At 43.1% G+C, this 18,475-nt stretch overlaps 1 protein-coding gene and 1 long non-coding RNA gene across 2 annotated transcripts in view; one reads left to right on the plus strand and one right to left on the minus strand.

Moving 5' to 3' along the window:
- The window catches only part of LOC140690323 (uncharacterized), a 1,184,725-nt gene that overhangs the window by 569,789 nt on the left and 596,461 nt on the right, over positions 1–18,475 (plus strand). The window lies entirely within an intron of this gene.
- LOC140690316 (trafficking protein particle complex subunit 9-like) overlaps positions 8,699–18,475 on the minus strand; it is a 53,700-nt gene continuing 43,923 nt past the window's right edge. The window contains exon 2 of the mRNA XM_072952018.1: positions 8,699–9,225. Coding sequence (XP_072808119.1) covers positions 8,977–9,225 — 249 coding nt within the window. The 3' untranslated portion in view covers positions 8,699–8,976. The remainder of the gene's footprint in view (positions 9,226–18,475) is intronic.

The following is an 18,475-nucleotide window of genomic DNA, read 5'->3' on the forward strand; positions in this document are numbered from 1 at the left end:
GAGACGTTCGTTCATCCAGCACAACGGGAACGGGTTGCAGGAGAAACCCTTACTCTGGTTTCTCAGTCTGTTTCCTAGTGCCGGTTTGAAGTGCCTGCCGTTTTCACTGTAAAACCGAGTTGGAGCTTGTACCTCCCCATATATATGTATGGAGTGGAGTTGACAACTGAAAAAAATCTTTGTGTTCCCCTCAAGCTAGGTGAAGGACGGCTTTCACACACACTTATCTCTCAGAACTGAGCATGTGGAGAGACGTTCGTTCATCCAGCACAAAGGGAACGGGTTTCAGGAGAAACCATTACTCTGGTTTCTCAGTCTGTTTCCCAGTGCCGGTTTGAAGTGCCTGACGTTTTCACTGTAAAACCGAGTTGGAGCTTGTACCTCCCCATATATATGTATGGAGTGGAGTTGGCAACCGAAAAGAAACTTTGTGTTCCCTTCAAGCTAGGTGAAGGACGGCATTCACACACACTTATATCTCAGAACTGAGCATGTGGAAAGACGTTCGTTCATCCAGCACAAAGGGAACGGGTTGCAGGAGAAACCCTTACTCTGGTTTCTCAGTCTGTTTCCTAGTGCCGGTTTGAAGTGCCTGCCGTTTTCACTGTAAAACCGAGTTGGAGCTTGTACCTCGCCATATATATGTATGGAGTGGAGTTGATAACTGAAAAGAAACTTTGTGTTCCCCTCAAGCTAGGTGAATGACGGCTTTCACACACACTTACCTCTCAGAACTGAGCATGTGGAGAGACGTTCGTTCATCCAGCACAAAGGGAACGGGTTGCAGGAGAAACCCTTACTCTGGTTTCTCAGTCTGTTTCCTAGTGCCGGTTTGAGGTGCCTGCCGTTTTCACTGTAAAACCGAGTTGGAGCTTGTACCTCCCCACATATTTGTATGGAGTGGAGTTGGCAACTGAAAAGAAACTTTGTGTTCCCTTCAAGCTAGGTGAAGGACGGCTTTCACACACACTTATCTCTCAGAACTGAGCATGTGGAGAGACGTTCGCTCATCCAGCACAAATTGAACGGGTTGCAGGAGAAACCCTTACTCTGGTTTCTCAGTCTGTTTCCTAGTGCCGGTTTGAAGTGCCTGCCGTTTTCACTGTAAAACCGAGTTGGAGCTTGGACCTCCCCATATATATGTATGGAGTGGAGTTGGCAACTGAAAAGAAACTTTGTGTTCCCTTCAAGCTAGGTGATGGACGGCTTTCACACACACTTATCTCTCTGAACTGAGCATGTGGAGAGACGTTCGTTCATCCAGCACAAAGGGAACGGGTTGCAGGAGAAACCCTTACTCTGGTTTCTCAGTGTGTTTCCTAGTGCCGGTTTGAAGTGCCTGCCGTTTTCACTGTAAAACCGAGTTGGAGCTTGGACCTCCCCATATATATGTATGGAGTGGAGTTGGCAACTGAAAAGAAATTTTGTGTTCCCTTCAAGCTAGGTGAAGGACGGCATTCACACACACTTATCTCTCAGAACTGAGCATGTGGAGAGACGTTCGTTCATCCAGCAGAAAGGGAACGGGTTGCAGGAGAAACCCTTACTCTGGTTTCTCAGTCTGTTTCCTAGTGCCGGTTTGAAGTGCCTGCCGTTTTCACTTTAAAACCGAGTTGGAGCTTGTACCTCCCCATATATATGTATGGAGTGGAGTTGGCAACTGAAAAGAAACTTTGTGTTCCCTTCAAGCTAGGTGAAGGACGGCTTTCACACACACTTATCTCTCAGAACTGAGCATGTGGAGAGACGTTCGTTCATCCAGCACAAAGGGAACGGGTTGCAGGAGAAACCCTTACTCTGGTTTCTCAGTCTGTTTCCTAGTGCCGGTTTGAAGTGCCTGCCGTTTTCATTGTAAACCCGAGTTGGAGCTTGTACCTCCCCATATATATGTATGGAGTGGAGTTGGCAACTGAAAAGAAACTTTGTGTTCCCTTCAAGCTAGGTGAAGGACGGCTTTCACACACACTTATCTCTCAGAACTGAGCATGTGGAGAGACGTTCGTTCATCCAGCACAAAGGGAACGGGTTGCAGGAGAAACCCTTACTCTGGTTTCTCAGTCTGTTTCCTAGTGCCGGTTTGAAGTGCCTGCCGTTTTCACTGTAAAACCGAGTTGGAGCTTGTACCTCCCCATATATATGTATGGAGTGGAGTTGGCAACTGAAAAGAAACTTTGTGTTCCCTTCAAGCTAGGTGAAGGACGGCTTTCACACACAATTACCTCTCAGAACTGAGCATGTGGAGAGACGTTCGTTCATCCAGCACAAAGGGAACGGGTTGCAGGAGAAACCCTTACTCTGGTTTCTCAGTCTGTTTCCTAGTGCCGGTTTGAAGTGCCTGCCGTTTTCACTGTAAAACCGAGTTGGAGCTTGTACTTCCCCATATATATGTATGGAGTGGAGTTGGCAACTGAAAAGAAACTTTGTGTTCCCTTCAAGCTAGGTGAAGGACGGCTTTCACACACACCTATCTCTCAGAAATTAGCATGTGGAGAGACGTTCGTTCATCCAGCACAAAGGGAAAGGGTTGCAGGAGAAACCCTTACTCTGGTTTCTCAGTCTGTTTCCTAGTGCCGGTTTGAAGTGCCTGCCGTTTTCACTGTAAAACCGAGTTGGAGCTTGTACCTCCCCATATATATGTATGGAGTGCAGTTGGCAACTGAAAAGAAACTTTGTGTTCCCTTCAAGCTAGGTGAAGGACGGCTTTCACACACACTTATCTCTCAGAACTGAGCATGTGGAGAGACGTTCGTTCATCCAGCACAACGGGAACGGGTTGCAGGAGAAACCCTTACTCTGGTTTCTCAGTCTGTTTCCTAGTGCCGGTTTGAAGTGCCTGCCGTTTTCACTGTAAAACCGAGTTGGAGCTTGTACCTCCCCATATATATGTATGGAGTGCAGTTGGCAACTGAAAAGAAACTTTGTGTTCCCTTCAAGCTAGGTGAAGGACGGCTTTCACACACACTTATCTCTCAGAACTGAGCATGTGGAGAGACGTTCGTTCATCCAGCACAACGGGAACGGGTTGCAGGAGAAACCCTTACTCTGGTTTCTCAGTCTGTTTCCTAGTGCCGGTTTGAAGTGCCTGCCGTTTTCACTGTAAAACCGAGTTGGAGCTTGTACCTCCCCATATATATGTATGGAGTGGAGTTGGCAACTGAAAAGAAACTTTGTGTTCCCTTCAAGCTAGGTGAAGGACGGCTTTCACACACACTTATCTCTCAGAACTGAGCATATGGAGAGACGTTCGTTCATCCAGCACAAAGGGAACGGGTTGCAGGAGAAACCCTTACTCTGGTTTCTCAGTCTGTTTCCTAGTGCCGGTTTGAAGTGCCTGCCGTTTTCACTGTAAAACCGAGTTGGAGCTTGTACCTCCCCATATATATGTATGGAGTGGAGTTGGCAACTGAAAAGAAACTTTGTGTTCCCTTCAAGCTAGGTGAAGGACGGCTTTCACACACACTTATCTCTCAGAACTGAGCATGTGGAGAGACGTTCGTTCATCCAGCACAAAGGGAACGGGTTGCAGGAGAAACCCTTACTCTGGTTTCTCAGTCTGTTTCCTAGTGCCGGTTTGAAGTGCCTGCCGTTTTCACTGTAAAACCGAGTTGGAGCTTGTACCTCCCCATATATATGTATGGAGTGGAGTTGGCAACTGAAAAGAAACTTTGTGTTCCCTTAAAGCTAGGTGAAGGACGGCTTTCACACACACTTATCTCTCAGAACTGAGCATGTGGAGAGACGTTCGTTCATCCAGCACAAAGGGAACGGGTTGCAGGAGAAACCCTTACTCTGGTTTCTCAGTCTGTTTCCTAGTGCCGGTTTGAAGTGCCTGCCGTTTTCACTGTAAAACCGAGTTGGAGCTTGTACCTCCCCATATATATGTATGGAGTGGAGTTGGCAACTGAAAAGAAACTTTGTGTTCCCTTCAAGCTAGGTGAAGGACGGCTTTCACACACACTTATCTCTCAGAACTGAGCATGTGGAGAGACGTTCGTTCATCCAGCACAAAGGGAACGGGTTGCAGGAGAAACCCTTACTCTGGTTTCTCAGTCTGTTTCCTAGTGCCGGTTTGAAGTGCCTGCCGTTTTCACTGTAAAACCGAGTTGGAGCTTGTACCTCCCCATATATATGTATGGAGTGGAGTTGGCAACTGAAAAGAAACTTTGTGTTCCCTTCAAGCTAGGTGAAGGACGGCTTTCACACACACTTATCTCTCAGAACTGAGCATGTGGAGAGACGTTCGTTCATCCAGCACAAAGGGAACGGGTTGCAGGAGAAACCCTTACTCTGGTTTCTCAGTCTGTTTCCTAGTGCCGGTTTGAAGTGCCTGACGTTTTCACTGTAAAACCGAGTTGGAGCTTGTACCTCCCCATATATATGTAAGGAGTGGAGTTGGCAACTGAAAAGAAACTTTGTGTTCCCTTCAAGCTAGCTGAAGGACGGCTTTCACACACACTTATCTCTCAGAACTGAGCATGTGGAGAGACGTTCGTTCATCCAGCACAAAGGGAACGGTTTGCAAGCGAAACCCTTACTCTGGTTTCTCAGTCTGTTTCGTAGTGCCGGTTTGAAGTGCCTGCCGTTTTCACTGTAAAACGGAGTAGGAGCTTGTACCTCCCCATATATATGTATGGAGTGGAGTTGGCAACTGAAGAGAAACTTTGTGTTCCCTTCATGCTAGGTGAAGGACGGCTTTCACACACACTTATCTCTCAGAACTGAGCATGTGGAGAGACGTTCGTTCATCCAGCACAAAGGGAACGGGTTGCAGGAGAAACCCTTACTCTGGTTTCTCAGTCTGTTTCCTAGTGCCTGTTTGAAGTGCCTGCCGTTTTCACTGTAAAACCGAGTTGGAGCTTGGACCTCCCCATATATATGTATGGAGTGGAGTTGACAACTGAAAAAAAAACTTTGTGTTCCCTTCAAGCTAGGTGAAGGACGGCTTTCACACACACCTATCTCTCAGAACTTAGCATGTGGAGAGACGTTCGTTCATCTAGCACAAAGGGAAAGGGTTGCAGGAGAAACCCTTACTCTGGTTTCTCAGTCTGTTTCCTAGTGCCGGTTTGAAGTGCCTGCCGTTTTCACTGTAAAACCGAGTTGGAGCTTGTACCTCCCCATATATATGTATGGAGTGGAGTTGGCAACTGAAAAGAAACTTTGTGTTCCCTTCAAGCTAGTTGAAGTACGGCTTTCACACACACTTATCTCTCAGAACTGAGCATGTGGAGAGACGTTCGTTCATCCAGCACAAAGGGAACGGGTTGCAGGAGAAACCCTTACTCTGGTTTCTCAGTCTGTTTCCTAGTGCCGGTTTGAAGCGCCTGCCGTTTTCACTGTAAAACCAAGTTGGAGCTTGGACCTCCACATATATATGTATGGAGTGGAGTTGGCAACTGAAAAGAAACTTTGTGTTCCCTTCAAGCTAGGTGAAGGACGGCTTTCACACACACTTATCTCTCAGAACTGAGCATGTGGAGAGACGTTCTTTCATCCAGCACAAAGGGAACGGGTTGCAAGCGAAACCCTTACTCTGGTTTCTCAGTCTGTTTCCTAGTGCCGGTTTGAAGTGCCTGCCGTTTTCACTGTAAAACCGAGTTGGAGCTTGGACCTCCCCATATATATGTATGGAGTGGAGTTGGCAACTGAAAAAAAACTTTGTGTTCCCTTCAAGCTAGGTGAAGGACGGCTTTCACACACACCTATCTCTCAGAACTTAGCATGTGGAGAGACGTTCGTTCATCCAGCACAAAGGGAAAGGTTTGCAGGAGAAACCCTTACTCTGGTTTCTCAGTCTGTTTCCTAGTGCCGGTTTGAAGTGCCTGCCGTTTTCACTGTAAAACCGCGTTGGATCTTGTACCTCCCCATATATATGTACGGATTGGAGTTTGCAACTGGAAAGAAACTTTGTGTTCCCTTCAATCTAGGTGAAGGACGGCTTTCACACACAATTATCTCTCAGAACTGAGCATGTGGAGAGACGTTCGTTCATCCAGCACAAAGGGAACATTTTGCAGGAGAAACACTTACTCTGGTTTCTCAGTCTGTTTCCTAGTGCCGGTTTGATGTGCCTGCCGTTTTCAATTTAAACCCGAGTTGGAGCTTGTACCTCCCCATATATATGTACGGAGTGGAATTTGCAACGGAAAGAAACTTTGTGTTCCCTTCAAGCTAGGTGAAGGACGGCTTTCACACACACTTATCTCTCAGAACTGAGCATGTGGAGAGACGTTCGTTCATCCAGCACAAAGGGAACAGGTTGCAGGAGAAACACTTACTCTATTTTCTCAGTCTGTTTTGTAGTTCCGGTTTGAAGTTCCTGTGGTTTGCACTGTAAAACCGAGTTGGAGGTTGTTCCTCCCCATATATATGTTTGGACCATATGCCGACACAAAAGAAGAGATTGTAGTAAATATAAAGTGGCTGAAATCAATGTCCGGAAAACCTAGCTAAGTTTCCTAAATGTCCCTACTTAACTAACCACAGGACTGCCGCATCAAAAATGGGGCAAATAGCACCTTGTGGATTTTTTTTTAATAAATAAATAATGATCCACTTCCTACCACTGGCAATTATGATAAGACTGAGTATAAGTTCTTACAACAAATAGTGTAGAAATCATAATTTCTACTTGATTCAAACCACTTCTTCTATAAAATTTGAATCTTTTTTCTTCAGACGGATTTGTGCCATTTGACCTAGTGATAAAATTTTCAACTGGCTTTTATTAAAAATATTCACCATAGTGAGAGTTTATTACATCAACTATTCCTTTATGGGAAACCCTTGTGCCTTGTCACTCTCTTTCATAATATTTCCTGTGGAAAATTCAATCCTTCATTCAGGAAAAGTGTGAGCAATATTTCTCATGGAAATCCGTCCTAAACTGCAACCCAAGAAAATGAAATTGACACTGAGCAGCCCGTGAAGCCGGCAGACACATGCAGTGCACTGTTGTGTTCCCGCCTCGAATTTCTGTAACCAGCAGGGAAATTTGTATCTCAAGAAATAGACATAAACAATTTTCAGGACCTGAGCACACAGTTTCCCTTTCAGGGTTTAGTGGGCTTCCAGTTAATTCTATGAAAATTGTTTAAAACAACAGAACAACAGCTGAGATAGGGTTTAAAAAACTTTTATTTCATTGAAAATAAAGCCAACTGACTGTTATCATTTTTACTTTATTTGATCTCACTCTCTTACTTTACCTTCCCAACCTCTTCCACAAAATGATGGTGAACATCCCCTCCTGGATCAGAAATCTAAGTAGAAATTACCAATCACATTGAGGTGTGCTTTGTTGTTTTATTTTTCAAAACAACCAAGTTTCATTCATATGATTTAATAATTAAGATCAGAAACAAAGTCTACTCAATAAATGGTAGACAACACATGTCGTCATAGCTGCTCATCAGGTTTGGCCCCACGTTACACACTTTTACATGGACATGTGACATGTGCTGTCATGGGAAACTGTGAGTGGGGACAGGACCTCTGCTCTCACAGGGCACACAGCCTGGTGGGGCAGGCGGTGTTCAATCATTGCCCTTTTCTCTTTAATATACTTACAAATTATGGGAAATGCTATTTAAAAAGAACAAAATGAGTCAATGAAAGTGAAAAATACAAGGACAGTATTTAGGCTGAGGGAAGACAGGGAATCTCTTTGAAGATCTGACACTCCACTGAGACCCAAAGGACAACTCTGGCACTGAAGGTGAAGGGCAGGGACACACTGATAAAGGGCTGAAATCCAGAATATACCAAAATTTCTTTACACTCAACAAGAAGGATGAATAACCTGATTAAAAAATGAGCAAAATGCCTGAACACACACCTCATCAAAGAAGAAATCTGGATGCCAAAGAAGCCTTTGGAAAGATGCTCCACAGCACCTGTCATCAAGGGGATGCAGACTGAAACAGCGAGATACCACTGCACACCTGTCAGAACTGCCAAAATGCAGAACACTGACAGCACCGAATGCTGGTGAGGATGTGGAGCACCAGAAATTATAATGCATTGTTGGTGGGAATGAAAAATGGCCCAGGTACTTTGGAAGACGGTCTGGCAATTTTTTACAGAGCTAGACGTAATTCTAGCATATGATCTGGCAACTGTGCTCCTTGGTGTTTACTCGATGAAATGGAAACTTATGTTCACACACAAATCTGCATACAGATGTTAATAGCAGCTTTATTCATACTCAACAGGATTCAGAAGCAACTAAGCTCTTCTTCAGTAGGTGAATGGATAAATAAACTGTGGTCCCGCCAGAAAATGGACTATTATTTGGTGCTAAAATGAAATGAGTTATCAAGGAATGGAAAGACATGGAGGAACCTTAAATGCATATTACCAAGTGAAAGAAGCCAATCTGGGAAGTTTCAGCAACTGTCTGATTCCAACTGTATGGTGTTCTGGGAAAGGGAAAAACACAGAGACTGAAAGATCAGTGGCTGCCAGAGGCTAGAGGGGAAAGAGCAATGAATGAGGTGCAGCACGGAGCATTTTAAGGTCACTAAGACACACGACTCTGTATGATGCTGTGATGGTGGATACATGTCATTGTACATCTGTCCAAAACCACAGAGTGCACAACACAATGTGTAAATCCTAGTGTCAACTATGGGCTATGGGTGATGATGACATGTCAGTGTAGGTTCACCCATTGTCACAAATGTACACTCTGGTGCAGGTGTCAATATTGAGGAGGCTGTGGGGGCAAACTGCAGTTCATACACCCAATCCAGCCCCAGCCACCGCTGTTAATAAAGCTCTATGGGTGTGTGGACTATCTGGCTGTTCTGGCATCTAAACAGTAGAGCTGAGCAGCTGCACCAGAGATCAGGAGGTTTTCAGACCCTGAAATATTTACCCCCAAGCCCTTGAAAGGAAAAGTCTGCTGAGCCCTGTTCTAAATGAATCAAGATTCACCCTGATGAGGCAGGACAGCAGGGCCCAAACCAGGCATGGTTAATGGGGCTGAAGCAATGTTTTAGTTCCAACACATTTGCTGAAGTCCTGCAAGTCCAGTGACAGACTGTAGCCAGGAAGCGTCTGCAGGAGGAGTCGGGAGCAGGCCTTCCCGCCAGGCTCCGGGATGCCGGGGGCCGCGTGCCGCACGGGGGCCACCCGCTTGAAGAAGGTGGACTTGCAGTGGAAGCCGATCAACTCGTAGAGCTCGCAGAGGATGCTGCACGGCTGAATTTTCTCCTCAGAACGCTGAAGCACAGGGAGAAAAGCAACAAGCATCTGAATGAAACACGTAAGTGAAAAAAGACCCATAAAAATGGTTTTCCCTTAAAACAGAGACCCGATGACACAGGAAGGAAGAGGAAGGCTGACTTAGTGCACTGATGGGACCGGATGCAGAAACGCAGGGAAGCAGCACTGTGCAGACACTCCAGACCCCCTCTGGGCCCCACCTCTCCGCATTCCACCTGTACCTTTACTAGAAAAGCCCGTATTCCCTGAAATAGAGGAATCTGCTACCTAAACATGGGACACAGAGAAGGGAAAGAGGAAAAGGAAGGGAAAGTAAAGGAACAACAGTTCATCTAGACCCTAGGGTCTGGGCGAGACTTTCACCAAACACACAACTTCTCAAAGCACAGAGCGCACAGGGAGAGGCTGACAGAGTGACTGCGACTTCTGCTCCTAAAGCACCCAGCTACCTGTCAGCACACGCTGCGCCCATTACTGAATCATTACAATCATCTCAGAAACAACTACTACCCCGGCTCACAGGCAAGGAAATCTGAAACTCGGGGAGGAATTATTATCATCCTGGACAAAGTCCCACAGCCCAGTAGTCTCAGAGCCTCCGGCAGACCCTGGGCTAAAATGCTCCTCATCACCACGGGCCCTGAGACTCAGGCTGAGGCCACGTCAGGTCTGCACGGGCCCAGAGCACAGTCTGTGGGACAGGGAATGCTCCCACTCGAAGTGCCAGGTCAAGGCCCTCAGGAACTTGTGTAATGAAACCAAATCCCCAAACTCATTTCCAACCCACTGCCCTGTCCGGGAGGACTGCTCGGCACAACTGCGCTGTCACCTGTGCACAGGCTGAGCAAGGGGCCCAGACAGTGATGTGACATCCCAGTGGAAGTGGCTCGGAGACCACTTCATCACAGGACAGATTCTCCCGGCTTCCAACGTTAACTCTCCATTCCATTTCCAACTGGAAAGTAAGTTTAGACTTGTTTTCCTCTCTTAGAAACAAAGAGAGCGGTAACATCAGAGGGAAACTCAAGACTGAGGAAGAGTCTCCTGGTCATTTGCAAGGATAGGCCGGGGAGGGAACAGAGACAGGGATCAGAAAGACCCGTGTTCCAGTCCAAAGTCTGCACGTCACTCGCTTTGACAGTTTCCTTTTTAATACAGGTGATAAAATCTAATTATGATTTTTGGGAAAACTAAATGAAATAACGTATTCCACTAGCATAGGTGTAAAATCCTCCATGAGTGTTCCAGAAATGGACGTGATCGTGGTTAGTTACTGTCTGCCAATTCTTGTGTTCTCAGCTCACATCACCCAACCAGAGATGTGCGAGAGAATGCCTCACCAGCCAGCAGCCTTCTCCAACTTGGAAACTTACAGTGTCCGAAGAGCAGGCAGTGTTGGATGCTTTGCGGCACTCTGGAGGTAGCACTCCAGTGATGACTTTAAAAAGCTGGGGAGAATTTAGGGGACCATACAGTTCAAATACAGAGTACTCATTCCATGTCTACAAATATTCATCTCTAGCCATGATGATTAAGAGAGGAAATACATATTCAAACATACATCATTTTCCCACATAAGTGCATCAAAACAATTTGGAAAGAGTGTAACTTTCTTCTCTAGATCACACAGCGGGGATTACAAGGTTTGTACTGACAGCCCTACTTGCAAATCATCTGCAAACATAACTGGGTCCACTATCAGTCATCATAATTTGAAGGGAATGTTAGAAAAGAAAAAAGCCAAGCTAATACTCTCCAATCTTTTGTTTGGTTACGATGTCACAGAGGAGATGGACAGCTCAATAAGGAACCACTCTGCCGTGATCAAGGAGCCGGGGAGCGGGATGTGCGGCAAGATGTATGACGCAGCCGCAACTGTGCCCATGATTCTAGGCAGGAACCCAAAGTCACCTTGACAAGGTGTGAAACGTTTATGCCCACGTCCTCATAACCTGACATGTATTAAGGAGAAATGGAAACTTATAAACGGCCAATACCCTTGGTGGATACACCGTCCAAAAAGCAAAGTCACAGTTTGACAACTGGCCATCCCGGTACCTTGGGATTCATTCTTGAAGAACCTTAAAAACCACTCCTCTGTCCTCAAGAAGTGCTGCCTACTAGTCCTATCTTTGGCTCATGGATACCACATGTTGAAGTGAACTTCAATGTCTGCACAGATTTGACTGTCTTTCTCCAGGTTCACTTGTCCATTCTGAAGAGGCCTGAGTTAAGTCCAAATTCCTTAAGATTAATTCCCTCCAGTGACAACTCAACGAGCCTGTAATTACAAGCCAACTGAACAGGACTGTCCTCAGCGAAAAATGTCACCAACCCTTCACTGCTTTCTTAAACTCCTCTCCTGGTTAATTGCAACATACTAACACCACCCTCCACCAAGTTCCCCAACTATGTCAAATAGAAAGTAAGGTCCATAAAAGAGGAGACAACTCCATAGTCACCTTTGAATTCCTAGCATAAAGTAATGTCAATAAATAGAACTATGATAATGGCTTCTTTCCTTTAAAACCTTTCTGGTTATTTAAATGAGACCATGGAAGGGAGGTGTTTGAGTCCAGTATCTTGATCCAGAAGACTCTGGAGGCCTTTTTCAGAATGGCTGTCCACTGATTCATTCAAAACACACCTTCTCTTTCCGGGAGGAGCTGTGATTTTCTGCCATGGGTTTGTGGTCACTCTCATGCCAGAGCAGCTTTAAACTAAATCCTTACTTTGGATATGTTATTTTTTCCCGCTTCCAAAAAATTTTACTTTCCTTACTTCCTTGCCTTGAGGAATGCTTTTATTCTTTTCTTTCTAATTCAACCTTTTATAAAGCAGGATTCTCAGGATGTGCTTGGCCTTATATAAGAACAGCCATCCAACTCCCAGTGTGAGAGGCCACAGGCTCACCTCCTGCCCTCCTGCCAGGGCAACTGAAACTCAGTTCAGGAGCCAACCGGCACCCCAGGGCTTCTAAGGCTCACGTATCTCCCAGAATCCCTGCTTTCTGGTTTGTCTTGGCTTCTGAGAATTTCCCCTCACTTTCTTGACAATTAGCTGTGCAGCTTGAAAGATGAGGAAGGAAGGTTTTATTTCTTAATCAGAATTTAAAGGAACTTATGTAATGAAGCTTTTCACGAGTTTCTAGAACCCTCCATTGCTGAGACAGAAAACACACAAGATATTTTCTAAATTTAGTTATCATGTGCATTTTTTCTTTGCTTTTGTTTTGTTAACTGCTAATAGACATTTTTTAATTAAAAAATAAAATAAGGTCCCAAATAAGATAGAAAATTGAAGGGGCAAACAAAATTAAAGAGCAAAGACAGAAAAATGATAAGTACTCTACAAAGTTAATAGAATAAATACACTATGGGTCAGACCAGCAATTCTCAGTAACAGCTAATTGAAACCTGACCATGAGGTAAAACGTCTCTCCTGTCAGGAGATGACCAACAGAAAATAGAATTAAATCAACAACCTAAAATTCTAAGTCTGGCGAGGTATAGAAGTCTACCAGCTAAGTGTGTCTTCTTCTGGAAAAGAGGGAGACTCACCAGCTCTTTTCTGTGGAGCCTGAGCCCAGGGGAGGACAGTGAAGTGTGTTCTGTAAGTACCCAATTAGCAAAGTGAGTGATGAATAAAGAGATGTGAGCTTTGATGAGAGATGATACTACTATTCACTTGTCCTGTAAAGTATGTCTTCGCATTCAGAGATCAATATCTCAGCAGGAAAATGCACAGCCCAGGACCAGACCACTTCTGTGATTGTGACACTGCACTTAGATGTCTCAAGGGCACCTCCAACTCCACCTGCAAAGAGCTAACTTCACGGTGTTCCTCCCATAGCCATCCTGCCCAGGGCCCTTGGTCGGGGGCAAGGTCTCCCTGCCTCTCCCAGCTCAGGCCAATCACTCACAGATGTGACAAGACCCCTCCTTCAGGGGCAAATTTCCTCAGTCAACGAGATCCACCACCCACACCTGTCCTACCAGGTACTCACTGGCACTCCCTCAGCACTGACTCTGTGCTGGGGACCATGCTGCACACTGTGCACACGTTATCTCACTGGATCTACACAGCAGTCCTGGGAGTTCGGTACATCACTGCTTCTATTGATTAGATAAATTGTTTCACTTCCTTGGGTGTGTCATCCAAAGTGACACGGCTACTGAGCCACAAACCTGGGACTGAAAATCACTTGAAAATTGAACACTGCTACACCTCGCAGCCACCCTACTCTGACTCATCACATCACCTCCTGCCGAGCCTTCTAAATGTTTCTAAGCATTCTACAAGACAAAAGTGATCTACGAGAGCATCGCACTAGCCTACTTAAAATCTGTCAATGACGGTCCACTGCTCTTAGGAGAAAGCCCCACCGGGCCTGAGCACAGCCCAACGGCCCGGCATCCGCTTTCCCTGCGCGGCCACGCCGCCTCACCCACCACGCAGCTCTACACGTGCAGCGTCCAGGACAGGGATGCTGACTCCGTACAACCCGGGGCTCGTCTCACTCAAACAATGATCACCCTCTTCAGTGGTTACCTTCTTCAATACTGAATCTCAGAAAAATATTTTCTCTGGATGAATCAATATCTTTTTCCTTACAACTTCCCATCATTGATAATGAGCTCCCCCCAAAAGAGAGAAGACCTAATCCTCAGTCTCCTTATCTGTAAAGTGCAAATAACAGGGAAATATGAGAGGTTTTATTAGAAGTAATATTCATGTGAGGCTGAGGGACAATTCCCAACATACAGTAAGTACTCAATATGTGCTTACTTAATATTAATAAGAATAGATTACATTCCAGCAACCTTAAATCAATGCTTTATGGCTTTGTCTAAAAGACTACCGACAAACTGTTGGACGAACTGTTTTGAGCAGATCAGCACAAGTGTACTGGGCGAGGTAAGCGCTGACTCCAGTTACAGCTGCAACCAACCAGCACTACGGGGCGGGAGCAGTTTGCTCAAACTCTTACATGTTGCTTGAGCATTTAGTTGTAGTTATTGAATAAAGACAGGTATTATTTACTCAAAGCTCCTGAAACATAAATCTTCAAAGATTGATGCAAATTATGTTTCAAGTACAACACTCTCACTAGAAATTACTTGAAAATTATAGTCTTAGCTCCTCCACACATCAAAACAGCATTTTCCTAATGTATCTGACTATGTACTCTGAAAGGATTGTTTAAAAGAAATTAAGATGAAGCCATCCTGAATAAGATCTCAGTATCATCTACACAAACCCCACCCAAAGGTCTCATTTCTCACTTCCACATAGGTGTTCAGATGGCTTAAGCTGGGTCTTGGTTTCTTATGACACGGGGGTGGGAAGAATTGTGGATAGATCAATGTAGCAAATATAAACCTAGTGTATTTGCTATGTAGGAATCCTAGAAATAAATAAATTGATATATATAGTCCCACCCTTATGAAGCTAAGCCGTTCCATTTACAACTGCATAAAAAATAAAATGAGAGATACATTTAACAAAAGTTTACAAGATTTGTACATTGAATATTTTGAAGTATCACCAAAAAAATTTAAAATATCTTCATATATGGAAGGCATCCCATGATCATGCAATGGTAGAAAATATTGTTAAAAATGTTAAGACTTCCCAAAGTAATCTACATATTTAATGGAATCCCTATCAAAATTCCAGCTGACTTCTTTGCAAAAATTGAAAAACTGATCCCAAAATTCATATTGAAAGCAAGGGACCCAGGTCAGCCAAAACAATCTTGAAAAAGAAGAGCAAATTTGGAGGACTCACTCAAAGGTTACAGCAAATCTATAGCACTCAAGTCATTATGCTTCTGTCATAAGTTTGGATGCAGAAATCTATGAGACACAATAAAAAATCCTGGGGGGAAACTTACATTTACAGTCAGTTTTCCAGAAATGTGCCAACAACACTCCATTGAAAGTATAGTCTATCCAACAAATGGAGCAGAGACACCTGGGTATCTGAAGGCAAAAGAATGAATCTGGAATCTGGACCCCGTATTTTATATAACAAATATTAATTCAAAATGGATCACAGACAGAAACGTAAAAACTAAATATATGAACTTTCTAAAAGAAGACATAGTATGAATCTTTGTGGTCATAGGATAGGCTATGGCTTCCTAGATACAATACCAAGAGCACAAGTGATAAAACAAAATAGATAAAATGGACTTCATCAAATTAAAATCATTTGTTACAAAGGACAACATCAAGAGTGTGAAATGAAAGGGGAAAGGGGTAGCTCAAATGATAGAGTGCGTGCTAAGGAAGAAAAACAAAATGAATAAATCTAATTACCTCCCCTATAAAGAAATTGTTTTAATGTTTAAAAAAATTAAAGTGAAATGACAATCTGCAGAATAGGAGAAAAATCTTGCAAAGCATATATCTAATAAGAGACTAGTATCCAGGATATAAAACAAATGCTTACAACTGAACAATACAAAGAAAATCGACCCAATTTTTTAATTTGCCAAGGATTTAAATAGATACACAATTGGCCAATAAGCATCTGAAAAGATGGTCAGCATCACTAGCGAAATCAAAATCAAAATGAGATCTCATTTTAAACTCACTAGGATGGTTATAATCAAAACATGGACAATAACAAGTGTCAATCAGGAGGCAGAGAAATGGATACCCTCAATATGCAGCCGTTGGAAAGGGGCAATGGCGCAGCTTCTTTGGAAGAGCCCGATGTTTCCTCAAAAGGTTAGAGTTATGTGGCTGAGCAATTCCACTCCTACATGTAGAGTCATCCTTCAGTGTCCTCGGGGGGTTGGTTTCAGGAACCCCCAACCTGGATACCATAATCCAAGGATGATCAAGTCCCTTTGCAATCAGCCATCTGGATCCATGAAGTGGAAACTACAGATATGGTGGGCCAACTGTACAGCCAACAGAATGGAAATGTATTCTCACAAAAACTTGCACATCAATATTCATAGCAGTATCATTCAGAGTAGCTAAAAGTCACTAAAAATATCCATCCATCAATGAATGGATAAACAAAATTACCAAGAATAGTCCCACAAACTTTTGGTAATTGAATCTTTGACAAAGGAGGTGAGAACATACAATTGAGCAAAGACAGCCTCTTCAGCAAATGGTGCAGGGAAAACTGCACAGCTGCATGTAAATCAATGAAGTTAGACTACCCCCTCACAACATACAAAAAAATGAATTCAAAATGGCTTAAAGACTTAAAATTGTAGACAAGACACTATAAACCTCTTAGAAGAAGACATAGGCAAAACATCTGACATATATCTCAACAATATTTTCCAAGAGCAGTCTACTCAAGCAATAGAAATACAAGCAAAAATATACAAGTGGGTTCTAATTAAACTTACAAGCTTTTGCACAGAAAAGAAAACAAAAATTAAAGCAAAAAGACAACCTATGGAGTGGGAGAAAATAGTTGCATTAAATGAAAGTGACAAGGGCTTATTTCCCAGAATATGTAAACAGCTTTTACACTTGATAAAAAAGAAAAACAAACAATTCAATCCAAAAATGGGCAGAAGACCTAAAGAAACATTTCTCCAATGAAGACATACAAACGGCCAATAGGCACATGAAAAAATGCTCAATAACATTATCAGAGAAATGCAAATCAAAACTGCAAACAAGTATCACCTTTCACCAGTCAGAATAGCCATCATTCAGAAGTTCATAGACACTAAATGCTGGAGAGGCTGTGGAGAATTGGGAACACTCCTACACTGTGGTGGGAATGCAGTTTGGTGGAGCCATTGTGGAAAACTGTATAGAGGTTCCTCAAAAGACAAAACCTTGTGGGCCCAGATGACACAGCAATCCCATTCCAGGGCATATATCCGTAAGGAAACGTAATTCAAAAAGACACTTTCACCCCAATGTTCACAGCAGCATTATTTACAATATCAAGACATGGAAACAACCTAAATGTCCACTGACAGACGACTGGATAAAGAGGTTGTAGTATATATGTCCAATAGACTACTATTCAGCAATAAAATAATAATAAAATAATGCCATTTGCAGCAATATGAATGGACCAGGAGAATGACATTCTAAGTGAAATAAGCCAGAAAGAGAAAGAAAAATACCATATGAGATCGCTCACATGAGGAATCTAAAAAAAAAAAAAAACAAAAACAAAAACAAAGGAACAAAAAGATAAACTTATCTACAGAACAGAAACAGACACAGAGACATAGAAACCAAACTATGGTTACCAGAGGGGAGAGGGTGTGGAATGAATAAATTGGGAGTTCAAGATTTGCAGATGCTGAGTATGTATACAATAAACAGCAAGTATATACTGTATAGCACAGGAGAATATATTTAATAACTTATAGTAACTTATGTTTAAAAAGAATATGAAAATGAATGCAGGTATGTTCCTATTTAACTGAAGTTTTGTGCTGTACACAAGAAACTGATGCAACACTATAAACTGACTAGACTTCAATGAAAATATTTTTAAATAGACCAAAAACGAAAAAAAAGGAAAAGGATATTATCAAACAAAAACAATAATGTACTGATTCAGGCTACAATATGAATGAACTTTGAAAATTTATGCTAAAATAAGCCCGTCACAAAAGGGCAAATAGTGCCCTTTAAGGTGAACTGTATCTAAGCGTTTATTGTACTACTCCTGTAAATTTTCCGGAGTTTTGAAGTCTATCAATATCAAAATAAAATGTATTATTCATTAAAAACTTAAAACCCTTCCTCACAGGAGGGCTTTAATTATTAAATGCAGAAAAGCATGTAAAACTCTTGGAACAACAATTTTCACGTCCACACACAGTCACTGCTGTCACTGCCACTCAGAGTGTGGTGCCAGCGCTGATGAGAGCTGCCTCCACTCGCTCCCCTGCAGACAGGAGTGAAGGCCTGAGCTTTGACAGGCAGGGTTTGCGTGAACCTGGGTCAGCCACAGCCACGTCCCAGACTCTGCGTTACCCAAATTTCTTATACAAACTGCAACATGTAATGTAAACACTCTAGAGGGATGTATCTTACAACACAGGGAATACAGACAATGTTTTACAGTAACTATAAATGGAGCATCTATTGTACACCTGAAACATATATTTTAAATCAGCTATGTCTTTATAAAAAATTAAAAAATAATTTAAAAATGTTATCCCTTTAATATTCAATTTGGTTTTTAATTAACTACTAAACAGCTTAGAATATATAAAAGCATTTAAGTGTGATGTTTGTTT

This window comes from Vicugna pacos, chromosome 30 (genome assembly GCF_048564905.1).
Source record: "Vicugna pacos chromosome 30, VicPac4, whole genome shotgun sequence".
NCBI lineage: Eukaryota > Metazoa > Chordata > Mammalia > Artiodactyla > Camelidae > Vicugna > Vicugna pacos.